This window comes from Labeo rohita, chromosome 25, assembly GCF_022985175.1.
Source record: "Labeo rohita strain BAU-BD-2019 chromosome 25, IGBB_LRoh.1.0, whole genome shotgun sequence".
NCBI lineage: Eukaryota > Metazoa > Chordata > Actinopteri > Cypriniformes > Cyprinidae > Labeo > Labeo rohita.
Genome location: NC_066893.1, coordinates 11,335,865 through 11,351,580, shown reverse-complemented (window position 1 = coordinate 11,351,580; position 15,716 = coordinate 11,335,865). Strand labels below are relative to the sequence as shown.

General features: G+C 35.7%; 1 protein-coding gene across 1 annotated transcript; it reads left to right on the top strand.

The window, feature by feature from the left end:
• Positions 1-341: 341 nt before the first annotated feature.
• fnbp4 (formin binding protein 4) lies at positions 342-14,342 on the top strand. The gene is given in 18 exon segments (XM_051099772.1): positions 342-531; positions 1,100-1,174; positions 2,277-2,407; positions 2,514-2,593; positions 2,595-2,683; positions 2,787-2,931; positions 3,838-3,937; positions 4,481-4,807; positions 5,203-5,404; positions 5,505-5,596; positions 6,115-6,219; positions 7,364-7,497; positions 8,352-8,512; positions 10,821-11,065; positions 11,410-11,545; positions 11,645-11,838; positions 13,842-13,999; positions 14,096-14,342. Coding segments are annotated over 18 exon segments (2,589 nt in total). The 5' UTR covers positions 342-410; the 3' UTR covers positions 14,190-14,342.
• The last annotated feature ends 1,374 nt before the right edge of the window (positions 14,343-15,716 follow it).

The window sequence follows — 15,716 nt, the reverse complement described above, 5'->3', positions numbered from 1 at the left end:
AATAATAATAATAATAATAATGTGTAAAAAAAAAAAAAAGATCAACGACAAGATTTAAAAATGATGATTATTATTATTATTATTAAGAAAAGAATAGTATACGACTATAGTATAAAAACAATTGTAAAGAATTTAAAAGACCATATTAAACCACTGATGTATAATAACAACATTTTATATAACTTTTTTTTATAATGTATACTTTTTTTTCACAGCAGATCTGCACAACATTCCAAGTCCTTATTTTCCTGTAATATATTTATTTGTTTTAAAGAAAGACGGAACGCTGACGTTACGTAAGAACTTTTATTTTGAAAGACAAAAAGTCAACCAGCCATTTGGAAAGCGAGGAGCGATCAGTTACACGCAGGACTGTGATTGAGAGCGGAGCTCCATTATTAACAGCCGCGATGGGGAAGAAGACTCGCACAGGCACCGGCAGGAGAACCATATTACAGCTTTCACCGCCGGGACCGAACCGCAACGCTACGGGAGCAGCCAGAGAGGACGGAGTCGGGTCGGGATCAGAAGGTGGGCGAGAAAAAGATCAGTCGATATTCGCTAAAACGTATGAACGCGTTGATAGAATCATGTAGCATTTTGAGAGAAACACGCGCGAGTGGAAAGCGAGTTTACCTAGTAAACATGCTAAGTTAGTCATTTGTGACATTTGGCTAATCATAAGAAAAATATGACTTTTGTTCCGTTTTGCTATAAATTCACTTGTTTTAATAAACGGATACAAACTGTGAGGCTCACTTCTTACCTTTTGAATCGCCGTTTGTCAAGTTTAGCTTTAGCCACCGGTGTCCGGTACAGACTAGCGTTAGGCGAAAAATGTGCGTGCTGGTGTAGTTTGTCAAACTGGTTATGACGTAAACAACACAGAATCACCTATAACAGCTTACTTTGATGTATTAAAAAGAAGTGTTTGTTATTTAAGTCATTTAAAGCCAAAATTTCGAGTTAGCAGCATAGCTGCACTGGGCTTCAGACAAAGCGTTAGCCAAACATGCTAATTCACCCGCACCGGAACAGCAAGGATAACTTTGTTATAAATCTTTTAAAAACGTTACAAACGATCTTTTTCCTTTTGTAGACGAACCTGAAGGTACCACAGATGGTCAGAGAGAAGTTAATGTAGTAATGAAGACACCAGCTATGAAGGCCACACGTAAGTTTTACCAGATTGTTGTCGTTTCATAATCATATACTTCATATACTGTAGCGTATATGCGTAATGAGTAACATTTATAATAAATGAGTGTGTATGTATACACTGGTACATTGGTAATGATTTGGATGAAATTGGTAATGAAGTCTTTTAATGACACCTGATCTTGTCCTAAATATGCCTGACAAGATATTTTGGCATATAGCTGTTGTTACGCTGTTGTACATATTTTTTCTATATGTACAGTACAAGTCAAAAGTTTTTGGACAGTAAGATTTTTAATGTTTTTTAAAGAAGTCTTTTCTGCTCACCAGCTCTGCATTTATTATCCAAAATACAGCAAAAGCAGTAATATTTTGAAATAGTTGTACTGTTTAAAACAACCGTTTTCTGTATTTCTGTCATATGTAATTTTTTTGCATCATTACTCCAGTCACATGATCCTTCAGAAATCATTCTAATATGCTGAATTATTCAGAATTTTTTATTATCAATATTTAAAACAGTTGAGTACTTTTTTTTTTTTTTTTTTTTTTTTTTTTTTCCAGGATTCTTTGCTGAAAATCTAAAATAACTTTTGTAACATTATACACTATACCATTCAAAAGCTTGGAGTCAGTATAATTTTTTTTTTTTTTAAGAAATCACAGAAATTAATGCTTTTATTTAGCAGGGATGTTTTAAATTGATCAGAAGTGATGATAATTTCTATTCATCAAAGAAACCTAAAAAAAAAAATTATAACTTTTTTTTTTTTTTTTTTTTAAAGCAATTCAGAATATTAGAATGATTTCTGAAGGATCATGTGAATGGAGTAATGATGCTAAAAATTCAGCTTTGAAATCACAGGAATAAATTGCATTTTAAAATATATTCAAATAGAAAGCAATTATTTTAAATAGTGAAAATAGTTTCACTTTTTGATGTATTTTGGATCAAATAAATGCACGCTTGGTGAGCAGAATGTTTCTTTAAAAAAAACATTAAAAATCTTACTGTCCAAAAACTTTTGACTGGTACTGTATACATTTTTAATATGCTATTGTATATTTTAAAGAATGTCACCTGTGCTACATTTAATTCAATTTTATTTTCTCTGTAGAGGGTTTATCTCTGCTTGGAGCCTATGAAGATAGTGAAGAAGAAGATGCGGCAGAAAACACCTCGACTGCCACTAAGGCAAAACTTAACCAGTCTGCAGACATTGACAGCACACTTGCCAATTTTATGGCGGTAGGTGAAATCATAAGCTACTTAAGACCAGACGTATCGATTTGTGCACAGTTTCTCAAAATCTGTCTGTAATTTTGACATGGGTTATCGTATATCTTCCCCAAAGGAAATTGATGCGATTACCACCCAACCAACCCAGACGACTGAATCTGAGACAGAGCCAAGCGCACCAGCCCCAACTCCTCCGCCCCGAACCCAAAACAGACCAGCAGACTCACGCTCAGAACGGACCCGCACAAGAATTTCAATACAACACACAATACTCCCTTGCAGGAGGTGAGTTTTCTAGTCAACTGTTTCTGTTTTATACATATAATCTTAAATTAAATGAAAGAATGTCGAGGTTAATACTTGTTTTCTGTGTTTGGGGATGTTGTAGCTGGGTTGGAGATGGGTGATTGGCAGGAGGTGTGGGATGAAAATACCGGCTGTTATTACTACTGGAATACTCAGACCAATGAGGTGGCCTGGGAGCTCCCACATTACCTGGCAGATCAGATGCAGAGTCTACATTACACGGGCAGGTGAGTTATGAATATGAGATCAGTAAAACTCACATTTTGCTGGCAGTCAAGTAAGAGAAGTTAGTTTGAAATATTTCTTATTTGAAGTATGACAAAAGCTATTTATAAAAAGATAAATATGTGACACTGGACCACAAAACCAGACGTAAGTATCATGGTTATATTTGTAGTAATAGCCAAAAATACATTGTATGAGGTAAAATGATCGATTTTTCTTTTTACAAAAAGTCATTAGGATATTTATAAAGATCATGTTTACGGAAGATAAATTTCCCACCGTTAATATATCAACTTAATTTTTGATTAGTAATCTGCATTGTCAAGAACTTCATTTGGACAGCTTTAAAGCAGATTTTCTCAATATTTTGATTTTGTTTTTGCTTTTTTTTTCACAGTCAGATTCCAGATTTTCAAATAGTTGTATCTCAGCCAAATATTGTCATATTGTAACAAACCACACATCAGCTTTCAGATTATTTACAAATCTCAGTTTCAAAAAATGTACACTTATGATTTTGTGGTCCAGGGTCACTTATGTAATATTAAAATACAAACAAAAATGTATATTGTATGTGTGTATTTTATGTATTTTCTATATTAATTTTACTTGTTATATGTGTACATGTATGTATTTTAATATATATTAATGTTTGTGTATTTTTTTTTAATGTTGACTTGTTGCTCAAAGTATGCTAATATTTTACACAAATTTTACAATGTGAAATAAATAATATATTTTAATATTTTAATTTAAAATGTGTGTTATAATTCTTATATTTATAGAAATTTAATATTTATAATTGTATTAAAATTAACAAATTATGATATTATTATTCATATGTTACTGCATATTTATTTATCATATATTTTATATATTCATTTTACTTTGAATATTGTTTTCCACAGTTCGTCTGTAAACGGCAATGGTGTGACACATCATAGTAGTTATACTGAACAGCAGTCTTCGGCTGCTGCTCCTGCATCCAAGAGAGAAACCAAAAAGAAGGCAAGTTTTTTCGTTTTGACTTCGCCCTCAAATGACCCTTTGCAAACAGCTTGATTGACAGGCCAATCCGCCATTCGGGCCGAAAAACAAATCAGACCGGAGAGTAGATTAACTTCGGTAGACTTAAACTTGAAAAATTGTGTGTATTGACATCTTTCTGTGGATGAAATTAAATACATTCTGATGTTCATTCATGTTTTTTCATGCTTTAAGTAAATAAGAAAAGACGATCGGTTCATGTGCTGATTGGTTTAATAAGGCTATACAATGACCTGTCACAACAAATTAAAGGACCACAAAACTGTATTTATTGTTTGAATTTCTTTAAAAAATGATAACATTTTAAAGCTGGGACCTTGTTTTATACCAGAAGCAACCTGCACTGTCTTGTCTGTTGGCACATTATCAGTTTCTCCTTTGCTTGGCGATTTTTCACTATGTGAGAACGTGATGTGTAGTGTGAGAGTGGCGTTGTTTGTCAAACATAGCAACAGTAACTAAGGAGGGCTCATTAGCATAATTCTGCATCCTTTATCCACACAGGAAGTCATCGAGAGCATTGTGGGTTTGACCAGCGAGGAAGAAGAAAGGCGAGGTGTGGCAGCTACTCTCCTTGCTCCTCTAATCCCAGAGGAGGTGAAGGAAGCAGAGGAGAAGTGGAGAAAGAAGGTGTTGGCTATGGAGGAGCCTGTAGAAGCGGCCCAGGAGCTAGAAGGAGAAGGCACTCCATCTGTGGACTCGCCGGCTGTTCGAGATACAGACAGCCAGAGCAACCAGCGCAGCAGGAACCACTCCGCTGAATCTTCTGACAGGGAGGAGGAGGCAGAAGAGGACACCATGGAACTAGAACTAGCACTAGAGAGGAAAAAAGTAAGTTGCTTCATAACTTACTAGTTTATATCAGGGGTACCCAAACTTGGTCCTGGTGGGCTGATGTCCTACAGAGTTTGGCTCCAACTTGCCTCAACACACCTGCTGGGAAGTTTCTAGTATGCCTCCTAAGAGCTTGATTAGCTGGTTCAGGTGTGTCTAATTGTGGTCGGAGCTAAACTCTGCAGGACACCGGCCCTCGAGAACCAAGTGTGGGCACCCCTGGTGTGTATTATATTAAAATTTCTATATTTTCATTATGCAGACATCATCTTAGTATGATTTCATACACAAATAAGCAGATATTGTCAAGGAATGAATCTTTCTTTACTTAAAAAAAAAAAAAAAGGTTTCTTTTGTGAAATGGTGGTATTGAAATTATCTGTCTTCTGCAGGCTGAGCTTCGTGCCTTGGAGGAAGGTGACGGCAGTGCCGGTGGTTCGAGCCCCTGTTCTGAAACAAGTCAGGATGGGCCTCGTAATTTGCTTTTGAAGAAGAACAAATGGAAGACGGCTTTCCTCCGTGCGCCAAGCCCTGACTCAAGCAGCCGGGGCTCAGAGAAGGCAGGATGGGCCACTCCAGAGCACTCAGACAATGGTAAAGACTGACAGGAGTGCTTAGAAATATAATTAATTTGACAGAAATTAGGTTTTGTGTGTCATGAATGAATGACTTACTGAATATTTTGTGTTTCAAGCACATTCCAAAACAGCTGAGAAGCAAGGAGAAGAAGATGAAAAGGAGAAGTCTGTATCCAAAGCTCTTCAAAAGGAAGAAGAGGACCTCAAGGTACTTTTTTTTTTTTTTTTTTTTTTTTTCTTTCTTTTTTCTTTTTTTTTCTTCCTTTAATACACATTTCTGCTTTTATTGCTTTGTACTGATCTCATGCCTGCAATTATTTGGTCAGAGAAATGGTAAAAACTGTAATATTGTAAAGTAATATTGGAAAATATCATTACAACAAATAAAATTTATTTTATAGCACTTTAAATAATACAGATTGTATACAGTTTTCTGAATTACAGAAACTTGTACAGTTTTTTTTTTTTTTTTAGGATTCTTTAAAGAATAGAAAGGTTAAAAGAAGTCTTTTGTATCATAACAAATGTCTTTACTGTCACTTTTAATCAATTTAATGCATCCTTGCTGACTAATAATATTAATTTCCTGAAATCAAAATCAAGTCTCGCTTTACCTGCTTTAAGCTTATTTAAATGCAAAAAATTTCACAGTTTTGAAAATAAAATGAGCAACGAAGAGCATTTTTTTGTATTATTGTTATGTGATGTTGTTTTTGCCTCCTTTAGTTTCAGATTGGAGAGCTTGCTAACACACTCACCAGCAAAATGGAGTTTTTGGGAATCGATAAGAAAGCCATCTCGAACTTTCAACTGCTGTTGCTGCAAACGGAGGTAAGAAAACACTTTTCATAAAAACCATAAGTGTAGTGGTTCATGCTATAGAAAAAAAACTAATAACAAGGTAAATGTATAAAATATGTACAGATAATGTTGTATTGTGTGTATATTTTAACAAATAACACAAAATAATGCTATCAACGATAAAAACCTAATTAATCGCACATTTTTTCTGAAATTAATTGCAATTAATCCTACCTAACATTAAAGTTTTTAAATATACTTTAGATATAAGTTCACATTCCATCTTCAATGTAGAAACAATATAAGGACAGTATATTTTTAATATGTAAAATTTTGCATATGAAGGTGTTGCTGATATGAATATTGCTGAAGTCTCAAAAAAAATTTACCCCTAATATTTAACTATTATCTTTAGCCATTCAACATTACAATGGCCATATACACACTACAGCTAAATGTGGTTGTCAGTTCAGCTTTTACTTTTTTGTACACACGTAATTCACTAAAATATGTGACTCTGTACCACAAAACCATAAGGGTCAGTTTTTCTAAATTGAGATTTATACATCATCTGAAAGCTGATTAAATAAGATGATGGTTTTTAGGATAGGACAATATTTGGCCGAGATTACAACTATTTGAGTATATGGAATCTGAGGGTGCAAAATCTAAATATTGAGAAAATCATCTTTAAAATTGCCCAAATTAAGTTCCTAATAATGCATATTACTAATCAAAAAATAAGTTTTGATATATTTGCAGTAGCACTTCTGCAAAATATCTTCATGGAACATGATCTTTACTTAATTTCTTAATCATTTTTGGCATAAAATAAAAATCAATAATTTTTGACCCATACAATGTATTTTTGCCTATTTTGGCTATACGACCCAGTGACTTAAGACTGGTTTTGTGGTCCAGGGTCACATATGTGAGTGGCAACCGCATTAACTCCCGAAAAATACAGGTAGTAGGGATGGACCCTATCACTTCTTGTTTTCGATGCGATACTTTTAAGGGCAGTATCATCATATTGATACAATACTTCTAAACTTAACTTTTAAATTACTGCATTTATTAAATTACTAAGAGTAAAATATATAATGATACACCATTAGCTTCAAATTTGAATTGCATTTGTTTATTTATGGTGCCAATGTTTCCCTTTGTCCAGACGCGGATCGCAGACTGGCGAGAGGGCGCACTGAACGGAAACTATCTCCGGCGCAGGCTGCAGGAAGCCGCTGAGCACATAAAACATTACGAACTTAACGCCACTCCCAAAGGCTGGTCCTGCCACTGGGACAGGTACGCGCTCCTTACCTTTCACATCCTTATCACTCCCCCTCCCTAAAAGTTCCCCTCCTCATGTGACGATTGACACTGCCTCCGCTGCTATGACAAACGCGCGACTGATTTGCACTTGGTTGTATTACTGGGGAGTGTTTACGAGCACGGATAAAGACAGAAGGTAATCGTGATAAGGGAGCGTCTCTAAAGAGCCAGCCTGACCACCAAAGATTTGGGCCCCATCTTCTCCCCTCAAAGTCAGTCTAAAGGGTTAGGAAGGTGGTTGCGCGTGCGAGAGCTTTGAACTTTACAGGACTGCCCCCAAAATGATGGGAGAAATGAGTGACACAGAGTGACCACGTGGAGGCAGCGTGTCACACAAGCATCAGTAAAGGAAGACGATGCCTTGCCCTCGGAGCCTGAAGGTCAGACCAATCTATTTCATTGTTTTACTGGATTTCTTTTCCATGCACTCTATTGATGACTGTTCAATAAAAATGTTGTCTTTTACCCTCTGTTGAAGATGCCTGTCTTAAGGCATCTAGCGGAGGGGTTTTCTCACTGTCAGTGTGAGTATTGCCATGCCAATTGAGCTGAAGTGATTTGTAATAATGTCTAAGATTTTCAGGATTGGACATTTCTCTTTTTTTTGCCATGTTATTTTTTCTTAGAGATTAAGGTGGGTTCCTTATCAGTGCACCCCTTCCAATCTGGCTTCTCCTCTGGGCTCCCAGTGAAGCCCAGTTCAACATTCCCTCATTAGGGAACTAGAGCCCCACTTTCCTTTGACCCTCCAAGGGTCTCATGACCTTGAAATCAGTTGGGGGAACAGTTGCTAAGACACTTCTGTGTGTTTGTTTCTCCACCTCTAGAGAGCACAGACGGTACTTCTACGTGAACGAGAGGACCAACGCTTCCCAGTGGGAGTTTCCAGTCGTGGAGGAGAATGAGGAAGCCAAGCCGCCCCTGCCGCCCACTTCTGGCCTCGGAGACACTAGCCAACCATCTGCAGAAACCACTGGTGCTATGACAGGTAAGGGTTGTGGGTCATGACATCTTTTAAAGGAACACTCCACTTTTGTCCAACTCCCCTAGAGTTAAACAGTTGAGTTTTGCAGTTTGAATCCATTTAGCCGATCTCCGGGTCTGGCGGTAGCAATTTTAGCATAGCTTAGCATAGATCATTGAATCTGATTAGACCGTTAGCATCTCGTTCAAAAATGACCAAAGAGTTTTGATATTTTTCCTATTTAAAACTTGACTCTTCTGTAGTTACATCGTGTACAAAGACAGACGAAAAATGAAAAGTTTTCTAGGTTGATATGTCTAGGAACTATACTCTCATTCCGGTGTAATAATCAAGGAACTTTGTTGCCGTACCATGGGTGCAGCAGGCGCAATGATGTTATGTAGCAGTAAACTCTGCCGGCTGCAACTCTGCATCTACACAAACTTAGTGCCGGTCACTTTCAGGCGCTGCGTAATATCATTGAGCCTGCTGCACCCATGGTAAGACAGCAAAGTTCCTTGATTATTACGCCGGAATGAGAGTATAGTTCCTAGCCATATCAGCCTAGAAAATCGCAACTTTTCATTTTCTGTCAGTCTTAGTACACGATGTAACTACAGAAGAGCCAAGTTTTAAATAGGAAAAATATTGTCATTTATATATGATCATTTTTGACAAAGATGCTATTGGTCTAATCAGATTCAATGATCTGTGCTAAAAGTGCTACCGCCAGACCCAGAGATCGGCTGAATGGATTTGAAAACGGTAAAAACTCAGCTGTTTAACTTTAGGGGAGTTTGACAATGAGCCTCTTTTCAAAAAAGTGGAGTGTTCTTTTAAATAATTTAAATTAATGAAATACCAGTAATATCAGTAAAAATGACTAGATACAAAAATGCACTGTTCGCACAGGTAATGTCATTCCATCTTTTTACCGGTAAAGCACCATTCACACACCAGTTTCAAAATACCAGTAAATTGTGACATCACTTGTAAACATGGAGGGTATACACAGTCAGTGTTTTCGTTTTTGTCACATGATCACATTCATGCAGCAGCTTTTGGCCAAGAGACATCGAATTAGACAACTTGGAACTGAAGTACAGGGTTGTCAGGTTTTCACAGCAAAGCACGCCTAATTGCTATTCAAATTTAGGTCCCTCGGTCAAAATTGCATTCTGGGTGGTTAAATAAAGCTAAAATTCACAATCCAAGGACTAAATATTACGTTATTGGGATTGCTTCAACCAGCAGACATAGAAAAACAACCTGCAGCAACAGTGTTAAAGTAGCCCAATTCCCCGTGAATGCGTCATCTGCGTCAAAATGTTATGATTGGTCCAGAATAGATGTCTTACATCAGCATGTTCTGGACTCATAGGTGCTTGTAATGGTAATCTCGGTAATTTACTGGTAATGTGACAACTTCTCATACCAGTAAATTGCCAGAATGTATTTACTGGACGTATTTATTTTGAAAAGGTCCTGTTGACACATGATCTCTTGATGCTAATTTACTGGTAATTTACCAGTAAAGACTGCATGTGTGAAAGGTGCTAGTGACTTTAACATGCCTCTTCCATGATAAATGTTTTTTATTTAATAGAAAGAATAAAAATGTATGTTATAGGGATGTAACAATATTAAAATCTAATGGACTTTGAGAGTTTGAAATAAGAGCTCCAACCCATGTTCTTTACTAAGAAAACTTAAGTCATAAAGTCAGTTTCAGCTTTCGGATATAATTATAGTATATTTGACAGATACTGTGCCAAAGTATAATGGCCCCAAACACAACTTTATAGACCTTTTATGTCAGAATAAGAAGTTTAAATATATTTTAAAAACTACACTTTTGTATCGTCATGTGACCATGATAATATAGAGACAGTTTTGCTATAGCAATATCACGATAGTGGTAATATCGTTACATCCCTAGAATTTTGATATTTTTAGGGGCCTAAAGTCAATAATGTCAGGGTAATGGCTAGGACAGTGAAATTTTAGTAAAATAAATGCGGTCCCTGTTTTTTGTTTTTTTTAAGCTCATTTTGAGTATCTCAGATCTCAGTAATAGCTTGTATCTCATAATAATGGTAATAATAATGAATATACTTATCATTATAGTCACGTTTACGTAATCACAAAATTGTTGGCCAAATTGTGCAGGCCTACAAACAAGCACAGCAAAACTAGAGCTGTTTTTTTTTTTTTTTTTTTTTTTTTCCCTAAGTCCTGCAGGGAAACGTACCTTTTTACCATTATGGCAATGTAAAATAATAAATATGCATGAGATGAAATGAAAGGTGGTTTTATTTATTTTTTTTAACAGGAACTTCGTTAGGAGATGTGCAGTCTTATTGGTTGGTTCCGCAGCCTCCTCAGCCACCATTACCTCCACTTCCTCCAGAGGATCCGCCCCCTCCACCCACAGAGCAACCACCGCCACCCCCTCCACCACCTGAATCTCCTCCTCCACCCCCTCCACCACCCCTCGAGGATGATGGAGAGATTGAGGAGGTGGAGATGGAGGATGAGGAGTCAGAGCCTCCAGCTCCTGGAACAGAAGAGTTCAAGGTCTTTTTTTTTTTTTTTTTTTATCTTGAGAGTTAGGGACAGTTTACCCAAAAATGAAAAATTATAATCATTATTCACCCTCATGTTGTTCCAAACCTGTAAGACCTTTGTTCATCTTCAGAACAGATATTAGATAGCTTCAGATATTTTTGATGGAATGCAAGAGCTTTCTGACCCTGCATAGGGTCTGAAGATGAACAAAGGTCTTACAGGTTTGGAACGACATGATGGTGAATAATCAATGACAGAAATTTTATTTTTGTGTAAACTATCCCTATAAGATAATTTAGCTTATTATGCTTTAATGCAAAGTAAAGCTATATGTTTATATGTATTTTTCTCAGGCGGCTGAGGCAGCAGCATCTTTAGGACTTGCGGCTAAAGCCCAGAAACGCAAGGCTCCAGGCTCAGCTCCTCTGCCCAAAACAGTCACCATTGGCAGCAGCCCCATTCTTTACACTCAACCCATTGCCACAGCTGGTGAGCATAAACTGCTTTTACACACATTAGTATTTTCAAAGAGCATCCCATCTTGTGGCAAGATGTTATTCCTTATGTTTCTCTTTTCTTCATTCACAGCCCCGCTGCTAGTTGGAAGTGCTTACTGGGGGATGACGGCTGCAGTCGCACCCCCTCTGCCCACAGAGAGCATAGTCCCTCCAATGCCAGCCCTGCCACCTCAGCCACCTCCCCCTGCTCCACAACCACCAGCCGCCCTGGAACCGACAAGCAAAGCACTCACAGATAAAACAAAGAAACAAAAGAAAGAGAAGGTGGGTGTTTTGATTTGGGTTTGTTTCTTTTTATTTTGCTGTTGTGTCACTTTTGGATTTGTTTAGTTTTGCCTTTTCTCTTGTTTTTTTTTTTTTATGGTTTTGTTCTTAGTTTTTTGTTGTTGTTGTTCTTTGTTTTTGTTTTGTTTTTTGTTTTTTTTGTTCTTTTGGTTTTTGTATTTTTGAAATGTTTGTTTTGTTTTAGAGCCCGACCGATAAAGGATTTTGAAGGCCGATACCGATACAAATATTTATTGGTTTTAAAATCCAATATTCCGATATATCGGCCAATATTTTATTTTATTATTATTTTTTTTTTATTTAGGAAACGCGCAACAAAACATTAACAGATTTCCCTAACATTAGTTATTTGTAGTTATTTGAGTTTTAACTAACATAATATGATAATGCATTTAAAAAAAAAAACTTGTTTCTTTTATTGTCGCAAGTAAATTGTTAGCTGGGTTATAAGCTACCTTATAATTACAATGTCAGCTTGCTTATCCCTTTACCTGCACTTTTTAAATTCTTTCCACCAAGCTACATCAAACCATTTTCAATCACCAGTTGCTGCCTGCCTTCTAAAACCTACGATTTAGCGATCTAAATCCATTATGTGACTCGTTAATGCTGCGGCTGAACGACAGTCTGCAACGCACACTTGGCGTCATTGGATTTCACACACATGTAAAAGAAAAGCTAACTTTTATGCACAAGCTACGTTTGATACTTTTTCTCTATGTCTAAATGTTCACTCCTGGCAAGTCTAACTTACATTTTACAATGCAGGGACTGTAACTAGAGATATGCTAGTTATAAATACAGTAATCATTACTTTATTTAGGCAGAATAAGTTCGTTGTGGTTTCCAAGCTCATTAATGTTAACGTTAGCGGTCTTCCACTGATAGTGGCATTAGCTAGCTTTGTGGTTAGCTAGTCTATGATGAGCCATAATTTAGCAATGGATAACGTCATACTGCAAATTGTTAAACATACATTTTCATTATAACAGGCCAAGGAGAGATGATACCTCTCATTGCTATAACTGTCACGCTATTAAAGAAATACTTCAGTCTCATTGTCAAAAGTTAAAAGGACAGTCAGTCAACTACACTGTAACAACGTAACGTAATTACTAGCTAATTCCGCTTCACTCTCGGCTTATTTAACAGCAGCAAAACTGGACATGATAGTCACGAATTTTGTCATGCTTATTTGAGTTAAGAGAACTGATGGGGATGTTCTTTTAATTGTTATTCAAGCAATGTATGTCTCGTGACCAACTCACCATGAACACACTTCACCGATGATCTCACTCGCGGATAACTGGTTCTCTCTGCCCGACTCTGGCTGGATCAGCAGGTTGCAGGATGTGTGGCGCGTTATACACGAGTGTTGCCAACAGGGACGGTGTAGAGTGCCCTCTGGTGGACAAACTATACAACGCCAACACTCATGACATGGTTGAAGGGTGTTTCGTCCGTTTTTATTTTATTTTTGAAAAATTCATTTATTGGCCATTATAAATGCCGATACCGATAGTTTGGAAAATGCCTTTTTTTTTTTTTTGAGTTGCTGTTTCTATGTTTTATGTTTTGGTGTTTTTGTTCTTAGTTTTTTTATTTTATTTTTCTTTTGTGGGTTTTTCTTGTTTTTGTTCTTTTTTTTTTTTTTTTATATAAGATGTGTTTGTTTTTGGTGTTTTTGCTTGTCTTTGTTCTTTTTATTTATTTTTTTAGGGTTTTTTTTTTTTTTTTGTTCTTTTTTTGCTTTTTTTTTCTGAATTGTTTTTGGGGTTTTTGTTCTTGGGTTTTTTATGTTCTGCTGTTTTTGTTTGTTTTTATTCTTAGGCTTTTTGTTTTTGGTGTTTTGGGTTTTATTTCGCTTAATTTTCTGTTTTTTAATTTTTATTTATTTTTTTCTTAAAGTATGTCATGTTTAGAAATAATTTTGAAAGAAAATAATTTGCTGTCATTTAAATGCTGCATTTTATTTCGTGAAGACAAAGAAAAGTAAGACGAAGATGCCGTCTCTGGTGAAGAAGTGGCAGAGCATTCAGAAAGAGCTGGATGAAGAGGAGAAGTCAAGCTCCAGCGATGAAGATCGTGAACAGCTCAACAGCAGGCGCATTGAGGAATGGAAACAACAACAGCTTGCATCGTAAGTTTGAAAAAGCCAAGACTGTCAGCAGAATTTTGAGAAAAAAAAAAACAAACAAATTGTGTAAATACTTGTCATTTTTATCTCTATTTGCAGAGGGAAGGCTGGAAAGAATGCAAACTTTGAAGCACTTCCTGACGACTGGAGGGAAAGATTGTTAAAGAAAAGAAAGATGATGCAGAGTTCATAACATCAGTCCTGAAAACACTAAACAAGAGCCTCTGGAAGAGCTGGACTGAACTGTTTTGGTGTTGCGTCCCACTTGCTAAGCTCCAGTGGACTTAGTAGGGCAAATTCAAACGAACGTTTCTTTTTCTTTTTTATATATATATATATATATATATATATAAAAAAGCACACATTGCCTGTTGGAACCTATTTTAGGTCAACTCCGTGCTGTTAAATTCAAATGCATCATCTTGTGACTAAAAGTATACTTTGTTATGGGTTGTTGCAACATGACAGCCTCTAATGTCTGCAAGTTATTTTAAAGATTCAGCGAACCTGAAACAAGGTTAAACATGTACAAATTTTTTTTTGTTCTACTTTTAATTACTCCAACCATGAAACCTGTGCACGAATTATCTGTAAATTAAAATGTAATGAAATCAATATTAAAGGACTGTTCCATTTATTTAGTTTCTCAAAGCTGTTTGCAGTTTCTCCGAAAAAACATGTTTTGTACAACGTCAAGGGTGCGAACCATCAGCTGTGCGGTGAGCTCTGCGCTGTCTTGGGTGACATTAAACAGTGCTGTACCTGTGTATCCAGCTTACAATGTTTTATAAGCTAAGCTTCAATATCCTCTTTTATATACAGTATATGGAAAGATCGGTCTTGGATTAGACCAGCTGACCACTGTTAACAAGAGTTTCAGCTATGCTTCCAAACTCATAGTTGAGACATCCATGATACCCACTCCTTTGCACTTTAAAGTATGCTTCATGTGAACTATATCTTTTTTTTCCACTGATGTTGTGAATAAATTCAACTCATGTGCCAACTTTTTTTTTTTCACTATAATATTAATGAACATTGTTCACAAAATGTCTTTCTTTTAAATAAAAAAAAAATGATGTTCAGTGTAAATGTTCCCAGAACTGCGGCTGTAGAGCCATCAAACCTTTTCTACGTTGTAGATAATAAAATTTTTTTTCCACAAATATTTTGTTCGTTTTTTTTTTTTTTTTTTTTTACCTTTTTTTTTAGCTTTTTTTTAATTAAAACATTTATAGAAATGTTTAATTCAAATTAGAGGTATAATGAGAACAAAAATGTATATATGAATATGTGTGTATATATATCTATATATATATCTATATATATACACATATTTACTGAAATTTATAATTCAAATAATGTATAAAGGATCGTAAAATTCATATACATGCATATACACATTTACTGAAATGTGTAATTCAAATGTATAAAAAGAATAACAATTCATATACATGCGTATTTTTACACACACACACACACATATAAATGTGTATATATATATATATATATATATATAATTTAGTGCTGTCAAATCGATTAATTGTGATTAATCACATCTATATCTATCTATATATACATATATATAGATATAGATATATATATAGTGATGTCAAACCGATTAAATCGCGATTAATTGCATCTAAAATAAAAGTTTGTGCATACATTGATAATATAATTATATAATTATATGTATTTACAGTGGGTACCGAAAGTATTC